The 17,919-nt window shown below is 40.3% G+C and overlaps 3 protein-coding genes and 1 non-coding gene across 6 annotated transcripts; 3 read left to right on the forward strand and 1 right to left on the reverse strand.

The window, feature by feature from the left end:
- Positions 1-596: 596 nt before the first annotated feature.
- Positions 597-5,392, reverse strand: LOC133465672 (galectin-1-like). 2 transcript variants are annotated; one of them, XM_061748698.1, is made up of 6 exons: positions 5,234-5,391; positions 4,876-4,947; positions 1,759-1,826; positions 1,556-1,635; positions 1,203-1,374; positions 597-1,059 (listed from the first exon to the last, which is right to left on the reverse strand). In XM_061748698.1, exons 3-6 carry the CDS (start codon positions 1,765-1,767, stop codon positions 913-915), a joined length of 408 nt encoding a protein of 135 aa, XP_061604682.1. In that variant the 5' UTR covers positions 1,768-1,826; positions 4,876-4,947; positions 5,234-5,391; the 3' UTR covers positions 597-912. The 2 variants fall into 2 exon arrangements, with proteins under 2 accessions (XP_061604682.1, XP_061604683.1); XM_061748699.1 differs by lacking the exon at positions 4,876-4,947 and having other exon boundaries at positions 5,234-5,392.
- On the forward strand, positions 3,402-10,004 carry pick1 (protein interacting with prkca 1). Of its 2 annotated transcripts, none has more exons than XM_061748689.1 (13): positions 3,402-3,618; positions 3,930-3,999; positions 4,647-4,758; positions 4,890-5,018; positions 6,355-6,421; positions 6,511-6,600; positions 6,672-6,725; positions 6,932-6,994; positions 7,068-7,201; positions 7,498-7,590; positions 7,682-7,732; positions 7,859-8,003; positions 8,817-10,004. In XM_061748689.1, exons 2-13 carry the CDS (start codon positions 3,959-3,961, stop codon positions 9,077-9,079), a joined length of 1,242 nt encoding a protein of 413 aa, XP_061604673.1. In that variant the 5' UTR covers positions 3,402-3,618; positions 3,930-3,958; the 3' UTR covers positions 9,080-10,004. The 2 variants fall into 2 exon arrangements, with proteins under 2 accessions (XP_061604673.1, XP_061604674.1); XM_061748690.1 differs by having other exon boundaries at positions 3,402-3,567.
- A 105-nt stretch (positions 10,005-10,109) lies between these two features.
- On the forward strand, positions 10,110-10,182 carry trnar-ccu (transfer RNA arginine (anticodon CCU)). The gene has a single exon. It is a non-coding gene; the product is annotated as a tRNA-Arg (tRNA).
- Positions 10,183-10,346: 164 nt separating this feature from the next.
- plbd1a (phospholipase B domain containing 1a) lies at positions 10,347-17,811 on the forward strand. Its single transcript, XM_061748688.1, has 11 exons — positions 10,347-10,542; positions 11,212-11,434; positions 11,833-11,916; positions 12,051-12,189; positions 12,577-12,714; positions 13,644-13,788; positions 13,879-14,079; positions 14,210-14,350; positions 14,425-14,610; positions 16,954-17,060; positions 17,137-17,811. Exons 1-11 carry the CDS (start codon positions 10,473-10,475, stop codon positions 17,311-17,313), a joined length of 1,611 nt encoding a protein of 536 aa, XP_061604672.1. The 5' UTR covers positions 10,347-10,472; the 3' UTR covers positions 17,314-17,811.
- The last annotated feature ends 108 nt before the right edge of the window (positions 17,812-17,919 follow it).

Consider the following 17,919-nt stretch of genomic DNA (forward strand, 5'->3'; position numbering starts at 1 on the left):
CTCCGACAGTATTGGGTTAACATACATGTACGTATTTTAACTTTTCCATTGTAATTAGAGCTCCCGTTTATATTTAGCCAGAAGAACAACAGTATATTCGTCTGCTAAAGAGTCAGAAAGAATGTTTGGCCTATTGAGTATTTTCACACATCCGATTATACGATGTATTGTGATGATTTGGAATTTGTAAGTCAGCATTGTATGTTAATGGATCATAAATATACAGTAAATATGCTGAGTCCAACTGGAAGACGACCAGGATGTACCCCACCACTCCCCCAAAGTTAGCTGGGATAGGCTCCACCTCACGCGCGACAATGAGGATAAGTGGTATAGAAAAAGGACCGGTGGATGGATCGATTTCTGACGATCGATGTCAAGGCTCCCTCATGAGGCACGGTAGTTATATATTCTTATTTTTAACCAAATTGTTGCTTTAGAAAATGGTGCAAAAACAATAGTAACTTGCAGTGTTGAGTGCTACAGGTTAAAAGTCAATCAGAAGAACTCAATCCATAGTTGTGCTTGATTAATTATGAGTGGGTGTACTGTAAACATGTTTCAATCTAATAAAACAAAGACAGAGATACAAGATGTAAAGTGCAACTCGTACTTTAATGTCATCAAGAGTGTATCAACTTTGGTGCTTTAAGCTTGGCATGAACTGAATGGTTTATCAAAAGCAGTCTAAATGAGAAATGAGTTCATAAGAGGGATTTATTTTGTGGGTAAGTTGGAAATGGCCTGGCATCTGCTGTTGAGTTGGTAAACAAAGCGCTGTGTCCTGTAGATAAGTCACATACTGTATTTCCCAATGTAGGGAAGAACAGAAGTTGAATTGGCTTCAAAGTTGGGAATACTAACATTTCATAATAACAAAAAAGTGAGAGTTCAATTTATGCATTTTATATCTTAACAGATCTTCACGCAAGTAACTTTAAAGTCTCCTGTGATTTTGACATAGTTGATGACTGCCATGTCGGCACGGTTGGGAAACTGGATTTCACGTCCATCGGGAAGTTCTACTTCAAACATGTCACCAGTTAACTTCAACACGATCTGGAAAAGAAAACATACTTCTCAAGTTAACCCCTAGGATGTATTTTTTTAATTTTGCAATGAGCTCTTTTAATACATCCTTGCAAATTTTCTGAAATGTCCTGGCATGAAAATGTTCCTGTCATGACATCACACGACCTCACCTTAACATGTGTGCCTCTGTGCAGGGGGTTGTGTGTTTCCCTTTTCTCATCGCCCCAGCAACCAGCAATCTTTGAGTTGCACACAATAACTGCTCCATCTGTATCATCGTGGAAACGCGGGTTGAAATGCAAAGCCAAGTCTTCTGAATCATAGCCAAGGTCAATCTGAAATCTGAAACAATTAGGAAATGAATACAAACACTGCACTTCAGTGCATCTACACATAATCAATCCAAATAATCAATAAGCTTTATAAGACTGATGTAGCACTTAATGTTGATTATACAATGTTTGTTATTCTACCAACATACAGTTCATAGACAAGAGAAGAACTATATTACTGTGGATCTTACCTTTGAGCATCATGCAAAATGTCTCCCTTTACTTTCAGCTGATCCCCAACTTTTAGATTCATATTGCTCATTTCAAGTTTCTAGAAACAAGATTGAGAATTAATTAAATTAAAACAAATGAAAGCATCCCATGGTTGTGCCTGCTCCCCAACTATTAAATCTATTCATGTTGAAGAAAAGAAGACTCACTCAAATAAACTCACCATGCTCATTATGGGTGTTGGTTAAGCCGCCTCTGAGGTACTGAGAACGGAAGGATGATTCTTCTCTCCTGCAACACAAATGAGTGACTGTGGGGTTTCATTTCTGTTTATAATGTGAAGCACATGCACAATTCCACAATAAGACCAAACAATGATCATATCATCCCAATCAATCAGGTGTTTCAATGCAAATATATCATTGTTCTAAAAGGATTGGAAAAGTGGCTAAACAAAGGTCAGAAGGACATTGTTTAATTATTTTGGCACCAAAGTGTCTACAGTTTGCATGTTAATTTAACCAGCCCACTAAAAGCTCCACTACGGTGGCGATACAACCCAAATTTACACATTAAATTGCATGCTAAATGCAGTAATAAAGTCATAATTACAGCAAACATGTGGATAAGGAAATATATATTTTATGAAATATTTGACAGCTAAAAATATAACTACCATCAGTGAAAGCAAATAAAACAAAACAGTATAATTAGCTTGCAGAATGTTTTTGCAAGTAAAACATTGTTTGTACTGCCACAAGCACATACTCAATATTTGAGATTTATGGAACAATTCATGAACAGCCATTTGCAGTAACAACTTCAAATGCTCAAAGATAACATTTAGTTTAATGTAACATTTAGCCTTTACCAGAAAACTCAAGGAAATATATATCTTTCTATTCCAAACAAAAATTAGTATCTGTTTGGATAGACCAAGCAGACAAGAGAATTGAAGTTGGTAACATCCATCCATTTATTTTCTGAGCCGCTTCTCCTCACTAGGGTCGCGGGTGTGATGGAGCCTATCCCAGCTGTCATCGGGCAGGAGGCGGGGTACACCCTGAACTGGTTGCCAGCCAATCGCAGGGCACATACAAGCAAACAACCATTCACACTCACATTCACACCTACGGGCAATTTAGAGTTGTCAATTAACCTAGAATGCATGTTTTTGGGATGTGGGAGGAAACCGGAGTGCCCGGAGAAAACCCACACACAGGGAGAACATGCAAACTCCACACAGGCGGGGCCGGGGATTGAAACCCGGTCCTCAGAACTGTGAGGCAGACGCTCTACCCAGTCGTCCACCGTGCCAGTTGGTAACATTTCACAGCAAATTTGAGTAGGTTTTTCACTTTCATGATTTGACTCAGAATAATTTTCAATTTTAGTTTATATTTTGAATTGGCTGACATGTTATCTCATGAATTTCTCCGGGCACTCCGGTTTCCTCCCACATCCCAAAAACATGCATTAATTGGAGACTCTAAATTGCCCGTAGGCATGACTGTGAGTGCGAATGGTTGTTTGTTCCTATGTGCCCTGCTATTGGCTGGCAACCAGTTCAGGGTGTACCCCGCCTCATGCCCGATGACAGCTGGGATAGGCTCCAGCACGCCCGCGACCCTAGTGAGGAGAAGCAGCTCAGATAATGGATGGATACCTTACCTCCCTCTAGGGGTCACAAATATACAGCAACAACAACTCGTAATTGTGACAATGTTTTAATGCTTTACCGTGTGTTTTTATATGAAACGTTATGTCAATATTTACATTAATCTACATTAAATCACTGTAACATTTATTTTATTGAGAATTATGACGCTGAAGAATCGTTAAATTTCCATGACAGACTTCCTCGACATGCCGGAAATGACGCTAATAAGCAAACAGTAACGGTGTTCTCGGGATAGATGAATATATTTCCAACAAAACCGAACAATTTAGCAAACGACGCGTTGCCATATATGCGTAGCAATGCATTGTACACTTGTCTGTGTTTGAGGAACTACTGCTAATTCCGCTAAAGGTTTGTTGTTTTACTGAGAACACGGAATGTTCTGATCGATCCCCCTGTCGCGTAAGTACTTGCTAGCAGCTAATTAGCCGCGGTTAGAAATTGTCACTCATTTGGCTACGTCCTCCTCCCGCTTCTTATTACATGCTACACGCCTATCCGTGCTTTTAATTTGTATATGCCCACTTATCTGTTTCATAATTAGCAGCTTCGGGGATACATTTGCAACAGTAGTTTCTCTCATATTAAACGGATTGAATTAGCTTTGTTGTCAGCCGCAAAATGTTCGTTGTGTGTTAAAATGAGCTTTTTAGTGTTGTCTCCTGGTGAACACTTTTCAACTCTCCAATGTTTGTTGTTATAATCACTAACAGGTTTTTCCAAGGGCAGGTGTGAGACTGCTATGTTTACAGACATGGACTTTGAATTAGAGGAGGATAAATTGTGAGTTCACCATCTATTCTGTTCTCTAACATTACGTTTAAGAAAAGAAATCACTCTGCGGACAGTTTTCCACTTTTTATTTGAGCATTTTCCCCCACAGAGTTAGTTCATATTATTTTTCCTCAAAGCTACATAGCTCCCAATGGTGAAGTTGTCCTCATGTGTGTTGAAATGTTCTTATTTCACCATCCTTGATTTTCCTTAGGATATTAATCTTTTAAACGTAGCTGTGAGTTCCAGTTAACGATTTTTAACATTTTGTTTTCACCAAACATTTAAGTGATCACGATGATCAATAATATTTCTTCAAAGGTAATGGCTTACCAGCGTCTTTCCAGTGTATAATAATGCATTGGACAGTTCTCAGCCCAGTTTTTATACTTGACTTGCAAAAATCTCCTTGCCCCTTTGAAACAAAGTGTCTTTTTGTCCAAGTGGTGTACAGTATAGGGCATATTTTAGGGCATCAATTCCCATAATTTCTTTGGCATAAAATGTCTTTCTTACACAAGACCATCTGTAGTGACAGATCAAATTTGTTTCTTGGCAGTTAGTGTACTGCACTTTTTTTTTTTTAATTTTTTTTTTTTTTAAACATGCTGTATTTATAATATTGCATTCATAGTATTTCATTCACTCTACTACAGAGGGATACCAACAGTACCTGGGACTGTGTGTCTTAAAAAAGATAAAAATAACCTGATTGGAATAAGCATTGGTGGAGGTGCACAATACTGTCCCTGTCTCTATATTGTTCAGGTAGGTGCAGTTCAATAAAGTATGTCTGACAAATATTACATTTATTGCTCCTATCCTATTTTAAATATAAAGGAAATGCTACGCTTCAGTATAATGGTACCTTCCTAGAAATGTTACCTCTGGCTTCTCAGGTGTTTGACAACACACCGGCAGCTCTGGAAGGGATGCTTGCAGCAGGTGATGAAATCACTGGTGTCAATGGCAAGCCAGTAAAGGGAAAGACAAAGGTGGAAGTGGCCAAGATGATTCAGGCTGTACAGGTATACTACACTATGGCAGTCCCCTGGTAATTACTCTATGTACATAGTTTTTATTATATGACATTGACAACGGTATGAAATGTGTGGTATTTGATACAGTAGGTTAATTGAATACTAGGTAGTATTGCAAAGGAGACCATTGTGCAAAATTAAAAACATTGTACTAGTTATGAACTAAAGCCACAGAAATAAAAGAAGCAAAAAATATTACTTACAGTTTGGAGTCCAGCTTTGACTGTAAAGCAAGAACAGTTCCGACAGTGCCAAATGACTTCAGTGAACAGGGACGAGACTGTTATGCAGTGTAAAGCATCTCAGCACAATATGTGCAGAGTTGCTGTGTTGTTTTTGCCATCCATTGTCGGTGACCAGGGAATTTGATGACTTCCTGAACACTGGGATAATGACGGGTTTAGTGTGTGTATCAAAGGATTACCTTTTCCTGTTGTTTCCCATTCAATACCAATATTTCTTTTCATTTCAATATTATATCATGAAGTTACAGTATAATGATTTCAAACTTCCCTAGTTTACTTTGAGTCTCAATAGAAAAGACGACTGACATACAAGAGAGTTCTGAGAAGACACAAACATACGTGCTAAGTCGTGTGATCTTAAAATTTTCAGTCAGATTAAAAACGTCAGAGGAAAATTAGACAAAATTAGCCAAATTTACCCACTGTGAAGATCTTAAAATATTTGTTAATTCACTGGCAGTACTGGTCTGTTAACAAAAATGACACATTTTAAAATATCGCCTATATTGAGCAGTAGTAGCTTTTTGGATTTATTTGTTTTTCAATCCCAGGGGATACTATGGATCCATGGGTGTAACTGCCCATTTTTTCTTGCTGAACGGCTAAGTGGATGGGATGGGGGCAAAGAGAAATTGTCATTGTGTAATATGTGTTCACACTTTTAATTAGATTCTCTGGTCATTATAGTCATTGTGAAGGCAGAATATTTGATACATTTGATCTCATTAGCTTGTGCATGTGTGTGTCATGATAGTGGCCAGTCATTTTATATGTAAGAAGAAAGCAAATTGATCAGAAAATGAAGTCGTTGCATATTGTTGCTGACCTTATTATTGGAAATGTTTTCAACTTTCATAGCACACATACAGGATCATAAACAATTGGTGGGGATACCCAGTGGGACACAGTTGTGGTCAGCTATGACTTGATTTTATTTTTTTTATTTTTATTTTTTTTTTAATAAATCAGAAACATTTATCACTTACCACATTTTCTTCCTCATTCTGATACCATAAACACATCAAGTGAGGGACCATCTATTTTTATTTCATGTATTTTGTTGTTATCTGATTTGTCAGGGTGAAGCAGTAATCCATTACAACAAATTGCAAGCAGATCCAAAACAGGGAAAATCTCTGGATATAGGTTTGCGACACACTGACACACCCATCCTTTTCATGTTTGTGTTCTGATTCCCCATATTAACTTGGACCAGCCATTTTATATTATTTCAGTGCTGAAGAAAGTCAAACATCGGCTTGTGGAGAATATGAGCTCTGGCACTGCAGATGCTCTCGGGCTCAGTCGAGCTATTTTATGCAACGGTGAGACAATAAATAAACTCAACACTAAAGGTCGTTTCATTCATTTACTAACATAATCATTTAATGTGCAGATGGACTTGTAAAAAGACTAGAAGAACTAGAGAAAACGGCAGAGCTTTACAAAGGTAAAGAATCAGAACAATATTGAGTATTATGAAGTTAGTTCTATTTGGTCCTGTGCTCCTATAGTGGAGAGATTTATTACAATGAGCATGTGTTCTATAGCAATCCATAATGTTTAATTACAAAATGCTAATCGCACGAATAAAAGAGAACCAGTCATTTTGTGTTTAAGTGTGCTAATTCAGTTGCCCTTTCTGCTTCCTTGCAGGCCTGATGGAGCACACCAAGCGACTGCTCAGAGCCTTTTTTGAGCTTTCACAAACCCACAGAGGTGAAGACTGGAGTTGATAATTTCCCAACGTAGCATGTACATTGTCTAATGCATTGATTGATTCAACTCACAGCATTTGGAGACGTGTTTTCTGTCATCGGAGTGAGAGAGCCTCAAGCTGCAGCCAGCGAAGCTTTTGTTAAGTTTGCAGATGCTCACCGCAGCATTGAGAAGTATGGCATTCAGTTACTAAAGACCATCAAGCCCGTGAGTACAGTTTAAACGACTGCTCTTTTGCTGTATCTAGCATGATAACCTAAAATAATCTCAAATACAGATGAAAAGCACAATCAATTAATAAAATGTAACAACAACATTCCACTAGATGGCGCCAGAGTAATACAGTTATTGTTTTTGCCCTGAGCAGAAACTTAGAAAATAGACTAGATTTTCAGCAAATAAAGGGTAGGTTCTTAAATAAATCTGAAAAATTGCTAACACAGAATCTCAAGTATGTGGGAGTTAGTGGTATTTTTGTGTATCTGGGACATTTTGCTGTGCAGATGCTCCACGATTTGAACACCTACCTTCACAAGGCCATACCAGACACAAAGCTCACTATTCGCAAGTATCTGGATGTGAAGTTTGAATATTTGGTAAGTTGACCGCATTCTGTCCAACTGTGAAATTTCCAAAGTAGGTTATGGTCAGTTGACATATGAAACAAAAAATATTTTTGTCTTGCAGTCATACTGCTTAAAGGTGAAGGAAATGGATGATGAAGAATATAGCAGCATTGTGAGTTATTGTTCCTGTTATAAAATATAATGAGAAATGCCTATAAGGATGACCACTAACCTTATCATAGTATTTGGAACTACGACGCGCATCTTTGATTGATTGTCGGGTCATTTCTTTCAACAGGCTATGGGAGAACCTCTGTATCGTGTATGTACTGGGAACTACGAGTACCGTTTGGTTCTGCGGTGTCGGCAGGAGGCTCGGGCTCGCTTCGCGAAGATGAGGAAAGACGTACTGGAGAAGATAGAACTTCTGGATCAGAAACATGGTTTGTTGCAGATTTTTCTCTCATTTTTACCCCCTCCTATTAGTGGATGGAAACATGAAGAGATTCTATTTTTACATTTATCTTATTATTTCCTGTATGTCCTGTACAAGTCTATCTACATTCAGCTAGTAAACCTGCATTGTGAATTCCAATAGAAGCGGTGCTTTAGCCTTTTAGACAGTGGAATCCCTCATTTCCAAAATACTCTTTCACTTTTATTTGTGGACTTTTATTGATATATATTGTTGGATGATTGTCAGAGTTGAAACTACTTACATAATATCTAGGATCCATCGATCAGTTTATAGATGATTTACTATTCTTGAAAAAACTAACAGCCAGCAAAGGCAGTTTACCGAGTGGTCGCTCATCTCTTTTACACGTAAGAAATTATGTGAGTCACGTCCCAGCAACTATTTTCACTAAACATTGACTGTGCTCTGTCTTGCCAAATGTTTTTCTCTTATCCCAGGCAGATGGTTTTGTCTGACTTTGTCATCCTCTCGTTTAGTTAAAAAGGAACTTTGCCCCTGACCTCAAACATACTCCACAGTTTAAATAGTCCTTATTAAGACTCATTCAATGCCAGCCCTCCCAGTTAACATGGATACTTGACTTCTAAAGCAGTCAATGGCACTGATTTTGTTAAGCAAGTCACGACACTTTTTTGGACTTAGTTACATAAGAATACAAAGAAATCATTGCATGATTGTATTTGTTTGAGGTGCGTTCAAGTCGTTGGCTAGTCTACTATTGTTCTCATCTTGGGGTGAATTGTCACTGAATTATCCCTCTCGTCTCTGTCCCGTCTAGTCCAGGACATAGTTTTCCAGCTCCAGCGCTTCGTGTCAGGCATGTCCCGCTACTACGACGAGTGCTACGCCGTGCTCAAGGAGGCTGACGTGTTTCCCATCGAGGTGGACCTCTCCCGCACAACCATCAACTACAGCAGCCAGTCGTTTGCTTTCACTGACGAGGAGGAGGCGGAGGATTGTGGGGGAGCAGCGAAGGAAGGAGGAACCTGCGAAGGCATCCAGGCAGAGAACGGAAGCGAGAAGCTGATCGATGATGTATGAATGGTCACTGTGTGTTTTTATGGTGGACATGAAGAAGTCAGTCCATCTGACTCAGCCGCTCCATGATATCATGTGCTTTTAACATACTGACTTTCAGAAGGGAGATCAGCACCTGAGATGGGTGAAGACTACTGAAACATACTGCTCTAGTCCTTTATGTTCTCTTTTAATGTTCTTTGTGGTATATATTTCTTTTAATTAATTTTCTTCCACCCATCATTTTTTTTCTGAAAGAGTTTGGCAACAGAATATGAATTTTATGAAAGTGTTTTGCTGCTGCAGAGTAGGACTCATCGAATTTGAGTTGTGCCTTCTAATTTAATCTTGTGTCAATGTGGTGGGTCTGAACTGCGCTGTGTACTCCGTATCAGTGATGTTTACTAGTGATTGTGTTGTTGTTTTATTTTATTATTATTTTTTTTTATTTACTACAAAGTTGGACCAAAAGGTGGTGCCATAGCTGTTATACCTCTCATTTTTAATTGTTATAAATGTTTTCTTGGCACATTTTAAGCTGCATGGCAAAGGTTCTCATGTAAAGCTTTGCCACCAAAGTCTTTAATGCAGATCATTCTGTCTGTTACCATACACTACTTGTAATACTATCTTACTATTTATAGGATTGGAAAAGATATTGAATCCTCACGTGATAAAAATGCAAATCCAACTTGTAAATATGAACGTGAAAGGGAAATATTGCTGCATTATTTTAACTTTTACCACTTTGTGTGTTCTTTGTCCTCTTGCCAAAAATGCTTATTCTATGAAAATATATTTGTTGATTAGGTCATAGGTATGCTGGGAACCAGGAAAAGGTTGTGCATTAGTGTTTTGAGTTCATTGTTTGTTTTCATCAGCTATTGTGGTTTGACGGAAAGTTAATTTTTTCAGTGTGTAATTATCAGAATAAATGGGTTTAAAGGGATTCATTTGCTGTTTTCTTTATTTTATTTTATTTTAATTTTTTTTGGTGGGACGTACCGGGGAGTTTTCCTTTATATATTACATCATGGCTACAACAACGTTATAAGCCCCAGTGGCCTAATGGATAAGGCACTGGCCTCCTAAGCCAGGGATTGTGGGTTCGAGTCCCATCTGGGGTGGGTTGTTTTTATTTATTTTTATTTTAATAGCGACTGCGATAATTTAATGTGCTAGCATTCATCACTTCTGTGTCCTTGAATGTAACATGGTAATGTGTCTCATCCCCAATCACGAGACCCACGGCGTGTTATTCCGTCTTGTACCACCAGGCGTCTCTTTTTCATCCGAAATCACGTCAAGTCGTTCTGGGCTGTCCTCAACCTTTCCCGATCACTTCCTTGCTCATTCTCGTGTCGGCTCATTGTTTTCTATAGTCTATGCCGGACTAGCCGTTTAACTCTGTGGAGCTATGCTTCTAAAAAGTGTGTGTGTTTTTGTGTTACTCAATGCTGCTTTGACCGTCTCCTCTGCAGCGGGCGGTAAGTAAGTAGGTCATATAAATCAGTGGGACTTTGTTATGTGCTTGTGTAAAGACGTCTGTCGTTTCTGTTCTTTCACATGACAGTTAACGTGTGAATAATTGTGAAATATCGAGAGGCTCCTGCCTCTGAAATGTTGCATTTTTAACTTTCTTTTATTTTACACTAATAAATACCAATATAAGTTAGCAATAAATACCAATATCAGTTATAATAAATGAGACAATACCTTTTTTTGTATGTGTGTATCCAGTACATTATGTATCACAGTAAAACTAATAAATAAATACATACATACATACTACAGATATTTGAAAAATCTACATAAGTACAGTAACAAAGTGCGTGTACTACTTTACTTCCCACTCCTGGCTTCATGAGAAAGCAAAATATTAAGTATGTGTATGCAGTGCAGTTCCACACTACTGCAAATTACAACCACAATCAACAAATAAAGTAATATTTTGAAAGGTTAAGTAAAAAGACAGACAGGCTCTCACTGGACTGTACAGGTGTACCTATTATTGTGGCCAGTTGTTTGTTAGTATCTGCACAAAACCAATTATCACTTGATACTCACCGCACATCAGCCAAACTTTTGTAATACGGTAACTTTGGCAAACATCATTCTGCATAACAGCTTGATGGCATTTGGTGTGTTTCTTCCAGAGTTGACAAGAGCTACAGTGTACTGGGATGCCCAACAAAAGACCGTCGTGCTGAAGGACGGAGTCCTGGATTTAAATGGGGACGCATATGGCTTCCTGAATGACACCTTGTCCAGTACAGGCTGGAGTGTCCTCGAGATCCGAGCTGGATACGGAGAAACATCAGAGACTGATGAGGTCACCTTTTTCTTGGCGGGCTTCCTCGAAGGCTTTCTCACTGCACAGTAAGTATAACGGACATGACCACGTGTTCCTACAGAACACTACCGGTTATTTGAAATCAAACTCGCTCCATGTCGAACATTGGCCTGCATGTGCAACTACTAGAAGTGATCATCTCTGTCCTGTGTGTGATGAGAAGCTTCAGAAGGATTCGAGTTGGAAATATAGAAATGAGTGACCTGATTTATAGAAGGGATAGGTGGAAACAGCGAAGGAGTACAATTTTGGTACTTATACCATTTAGGTCTTTGTTAATTTACCTGACATGTTTTGGCAAACTGCTGTTGCCTTCATCGGTGGGTTGATCATCTAATCCAAGTTATTGTTTGGCCTTGACAGAGGTCTACCCTCTATTCAGTGGCATTCTATTTTATAATTCTATCACATGTTTTCTGTCCAGACAGATGATAGATCACTACACCAACATGTACCCTCAGCTCATCCATGACCCCGACATCCTGGGTCTGGTTCAGAGCTTCATGAAGTGAGTCTGCAATGACATTTGCTCCACTGCAAGCTTCTCTACACATGCAATACCTTTTGGCATGTTGACCTTTGAGTGCTTGGAATCACAACATTGAGGTGTGAACAACATGTGACTCTGCTTGGCTCGCCAAGGCAGCAGGACTCTTGGACCAGAGTACAAGTGAACAGGAACAGTTCTGATCCTCTGTGGAGACATGCAGGTTTCATTGTTGCCCAGATGGACGGCCTGCAAACTGGAGTTGCAGAATGGGCCAAGAGACAAGGGAAAAAGGTGTTACGATCATATTCTTATAGTTTTAGCAGTGCAAGTTCGCACATGCAAATCAAAGCTGTAAAACACTGAGGCTTCTTTAGAAGGAGGAACTATCCATACAAAGCAAAAATGTCACCATTTGAATACTTTTTAAAAGAACGAGAAATGCTGATCTGAAAAATATGAAGTATTGGCTTGCAGTATTGGGGGAAGTACAGCAAACACACTTAAGATTAATGCTTATAAAATAATTATTTTCACATTCAATCACATTGAGGTTATAAAACTCGGGCAATATGCACATCGTGTTGGCATTTTATTATTTCCCGTGATTAAGTTGAATGACCTTTACTTTGTTGGATTCTTGGTTTTCTAAAAGCTGAACATCTGCTGTCATTCCCACAGCCACTGTCCCTATTTGCCATTCAATTCCTGAATGCAGTCGGAGACCTGTTGGATCTGATTCCGGCCTTGGTCTCCACCTCCCCTCCACTCAAACACTTCAGACGTCCAGGGATGGGACACTGCTCGGCTCTCATAAAGGTCAGGGGCCAGTGGGCGCTAATTGGGATGCAACATTTGCATCTTTAGCAGGTTGTACAAAAGCGCTCACACACAACTACAAATTATCTTGTATGTTTTGCCCTTAGAACTAAGTTGCATATTGCAGGTTCACCATTCATGGATTTACCTATTCGATTTTATTAGGTGTGGCACGGTGGCCGACTGGTTAGAGCGTCAGCCTCACAGTTCTGAGGAGCGGGGTTCAATCCCCGGTCCCACCTGTGTGGAGTTTGCATGTTCTCCCCGTGCCTGCGTGGGTTTTCTCCGGGCACTCCGGTTTCCTCCCACATTCCAAAAACATGCATTAATTGGGGACTCTAAATTGCCCGTAGGTGTGAATGTGAGTGCGAATGTTGTCTGTTTGTATGTGACCTGCGATTGGCTGGCAACCAGTTTAGGGTGTATATTTGGCAACCAGTTTAGGGTGTATATTTTATATACGTGGCAGTAAAAACCATCTACCTACTGAATGTAGTCATATCGGACTTTGTTTTAACTAGGTTGTCAACTGGTATGCTATTTTTCTGCCAGCGCATACTTTCTCTTAATGTATTGTATCATTTTGGCCAAAAAGTAAATTGTGCCTAAAAATATATTGTACCATATTGTATTATACTATAGCATATTGTATTTACCTTATTATCCATTTTTCATACCACTGACCCTCATGTGGGTGGCTGGAGCTCATCCCAGCTGATGTTTTGTGAGAGGCCAGGTGCACTCCGTACAGATCACCAGTCAATCGCAAGGCACATACAGACAATTATTGTCTGCAGTTATCCCAACATGCATGTTTTTGTGAATTTTGTGAGGAAGCCGGACTGCCTAGAGAAACACCACGAGGAACGCATGCGAATTCTACATCCAATCTAATTTCTGAAATCTTCTATTCTGATCCGTCTTATCAGATGCTCCCAGGTTTTGAGAACCTCCTCTTTGCCCACTCCAGTTGGTACACATACGCAGCCACCATGCGGATCTACAAACATTGGGATTTCCACATCGCCGACCCCGACACAGCCACTGGGAAACTCTCTTTCAGCAGCTACCCTGGTAAGCACGAGGAATTCTCTAGTACTCTTAAGAGAATTGCTGTAAAAAGTGATGTTGCGTAACTATGAGAGGTCTGAATGCCTTTCGCAGGTTTCCTGGTGTCCCTGGATGACTTCTACCTGTTAGGGAGTGGTCTCATGATGACCCAGACCACCAACAATGTCTTCAACTCCTCCCTCTTTGACAAGATCACCCCCAAAAGCCTGCTGGCCTGGCAGAGGGTTCGAGTGGCTCACGGTTTGGCTCATACAGGAGAGGAGTGGGCTAAAATTTTCTCTCAGTACAACTCTGGTGAGTGGATCAAGCATTATACAAGGCAGCCCGTGAACCTTGATAGGACACGAGGTATAGAAACTAGCTGGATGGATCTACTGTACGCTAAAATGTCTAAAAATCTTCCACTGTTGTCAAACTGTTGCAGGTACATACAACAACCAGTACATGGTGTTGGACAGAAGCAAAGTGAAGCTGGGCCACAGTATTTCTGATGGTGCGCTGACTGTGGTGGAGCAGATCCCCGGCCTGGTGGAGCACTCAGACCAGACACAAGTACTGCGCCGAGGTAAGAAGAGACCTGCTAGTCAAAGCTGTTTGTTTTTCTTTTCACATTTGAAGACTTGACCTGCCTTTGTGTAGGCTACTGGCCGTCCTACAACGTTCCCTTCCACAGGAACATTTACAAGTTGAGTGGGTATGAGCTGATGTGGCAAGAATATGGAGAGGATTTCTCCTATGATCTCTGCCCCAGAGCCAAGATCTTCCGCCGTGACCAAGCTGATGTCAAGGACCTGGACTCTTTAAAACACATCATGAGGTTCAATGGTGGGTTTTTGTCTCACTTTGGAATTAAACACATAGTGCTGGTATTAAGCGTCTTAATGATTTGCTCATGTAGTTGTGGGTTTGACAGCTGTTTCCACCAACAGTTGAAAGGAGAGCAAATACTGTAGATGTGTTTTGAGCTTCTTGAGCAAACGCTTGGCAATTCATGAAAGGAAGCGCAAGCACAGTCTTTAACATTTCCTGACGACATGTTAAAAGGCAAGTTTTCCGTTATATTCAACAATTCTGTGTTAACCCAGAACCACTGCAATTGGTCCAGAAACAGGGCATTTGCGAGTTCCCAGACACACAACATTATTCAACTGTTAGCGTAAGAGGATGACTTCCAACCCCATCGGGGACAGTTATATACCAAAGTCTCAGAACTGATTAATCATTTTGGATGAGATGTCAAACTAGAAAGTCCAAGTTTCTCTCCATTCAACAGCTTGTAGACGCCATGACCTGGACGACTGAACAGACCCTCGCTTTCAATTCATTTATATGGAGTCACTGATGGTGTAGTTGCAAACGTGCCTGACTTCAATGGATTCAGCGCTCATACAGTGTGTATTTGATTGTGAATGTTTGTCTGTATATGTGCCCTGTGATTGACTGTTGACCAGTCTAGGGTGTCGTCCGCCTTTCGCCTGAAGGCAGCTGGGTTTGGCTCCAGCTCCCCACAACCCTGAACAAGATAAATGGTACAGAAGATGTGTGAATAGATTTTTTTAGATATATATTGCGTATGTACAATAGAATCACAACCATTTTATTGCCATTGTCAGTGAAAGGTACATTCACCATTAGGAATTTTTGTCAGTCCGATGGTACAACATGAAACATACATGGTAATAATTGAAACACAATTCAAAGGAGAAGAAAATAAACAATGTGCAATAAGAATAAACAGTGCGCAATAAGGTTATAGGTTTAGGTTATAAGTTATAATCATTGATACCGGCTTATTTTGTGTTCATGAGTCTGATGGCCGAGGGGAAGAAGCTGTACCGTGCAAAAAAGGCCATCAGTATATTTGTTGACTCAAACAGTGAAAATGAAATCATCACATTTATCCCAGATCCTCACCAAAACATTTTTGAATCCAAATGTCAAATGTGAAAAAGGTCATTAAAACAACAAACTGCGCAAACTGTAGGCTTTAAATGCACAGCCAATGTCACATAAACATGCGCTCACGTCCTCGGCAGGCGCATGAACTTTTGCTTTGGGTTTTGCAATGGGGGTACACTAGGGGCAGAGCAGGCCCCTGCCTCCATGGGACAATTTTACTTTGGGGCCCTCTAGTTCTGCCAGTAATACTGATTGTTGATCATTCATTGTTGAATTTCCCCTGAAGGGATTATAATGGGCGGCACGGTGGATGACTGGTTAGAGCGTCAGCCTCACAGTTCTGAGGACCCGGGTTCAATCCCTGGCCCCACCTGTGTGGAGTTTGCATGTTCTCCCTGTGCCTGCGTGGGTTTTCTCCGGGTACTCCGGTTTCCTCCCACATCCCAAAAACATGCATTAATTGGAGACTCTAAATTGCCCGTAGGCATGACTGTGAGTGCGAATGGTTGTTTGTTCGTATGTGCCCTGCGATTGGCTGGCAACCAGTTCAGGGTGTACCCCGCCTCCTGCCCGATGACAGCTGGGATAGGCTCCAGCACGCCCGCGACCCTAGTGAGGAGAAGCGGCTCAGAAAATGGATGGATGGATGGGATTATAATGAGTATAATAAATTTCAAATGAAATTTAAAAATAACAGAGGGCTATATAGAGTGGATTTGGGTTGATTTACACAACATTCCAAGTGAGAAATCACTAAGTGGGATAGTGAATATCGTATAGGCCTGCTAAATGTACCAAAAATAAACAAGTATTAGTACAATGCATTTATTGTTAAAGTCTGATTAATCAGATTTATTATTTATGAAGTTTACCTAGCCTCTGGGTGGTAAATCAGAGGATTGGAGTCAGGAAGGGCAACTGGCCATAAAAACCTTCACCAAAACCGAATGGGGAAAAATAAATCATAGTCAACTACCTTAATTCAAACATTCAATTTTGTTTTGTTCCTCTGTTCTTCATCAATACTGCTCCGCCCAATATGTATACATGGTATAGTATAGTGTGTGTGCGTGTGTATATATATATACACACACATACACACACACACTCTCTTCTGCTCTAGTGGTCGCAGGGCCCTGAGCCGGTGCTTAGTTCGCTTATGCTCCGCAGGGGCAACCTGTTTGTACCTTTTCAGATGCATTTATGTACAACGTAGAATGAAACTCTGTCACATGCCAGTGATGCTGTCTGTCATTTTTTTGTTGTCAGACTACAAGAAGGATCCATACTCTAAAGGTGACCCCTGCAAGTCCATCTGTTGTCGTAACGACCTGAAGACAAAAGAACCTTCACCGGGCGGTTGCTATGACACTAAGGCAGGTCTCATAGCAGGCTTCTCGAAGATCCAAAGTGCCTTTTCAGCTCTTTTTTTTTTTATTGCTGTGTGAGCAGGTCACCGATTTCCAAATGGCGGGGGAGTTCCGCGTGGAAGCAGTGAACGGGCCAACGACGCAGGATGGACTCCCGCCGTTCACGTGGGATCATTTCAGCAGCATTAGCCACCAGGGTCTGCCACAGTACTACAACTTCAGCTTTGTCAGGATGAAACCTAGCCTCTTCCAGCCTTAAGTCCTAAACAGGCTAGGACACCTGGTGCTCTCAAAAGGCGTTTAAAATGAATGTGCCTCCATATGTACCAGTGGACAATCAATATGTTCTTTTAGCGTTCTATAATTGCAGTTATTTTAGTTTCTCCATTACACTTTAATTATTGAATCAATGTGTCTGTTTCACACAATGCGACTATGTCTCAGGGTGAAGGGAGTCTGGTGCTTTCATGCCTTTTGAATTATTATGTCTGTAACTTAATGATTTTATAAGATGCTAAAACCATGCATTAAGACTGTAAGTACAAGTCAGGTATGTGCTCACATCATCATTGTTGTTGTTTTCATTATGAATGAAGCCATCAAGTCCATGATCAAATCTCAGGGCTCTACTGCGCTTACTGCATCTAATTCTGAGCATGTTTCAGGGTTAGATTAGTTACAATAACGCTTTCATCTTGAGTTTTGATGCAGTGCTGCGCATTTATAACATTCTATGAATAAAGTTTTTATAGTTGTACCTGTTCTGTCCTGTCTTTTGTTTTGCACTGCATAAATGGCCAACTGTATATCCATGAAGTTGTAGACATTGCCACTGGTGCTTGCTGACAGTTGTGTGTTGTTAAAA

The sequence above is a fragment of the Phyllopteryx taeniolatus genome, chromosome 16 (genome assembly GCF_024500385.1).
Source record: "Phyllopteryx taeniolatus isolate TA_2022b chromosome 16, UOR_Ptae_1.2, whole genome shotgun sequence".
NCBI lineage: Eukaryota > Metazoa > Chordata > Actinopteri > Syngnathiformes > Syngnathidae > Phyllopteryx > Phyllopteryx taeniolatus.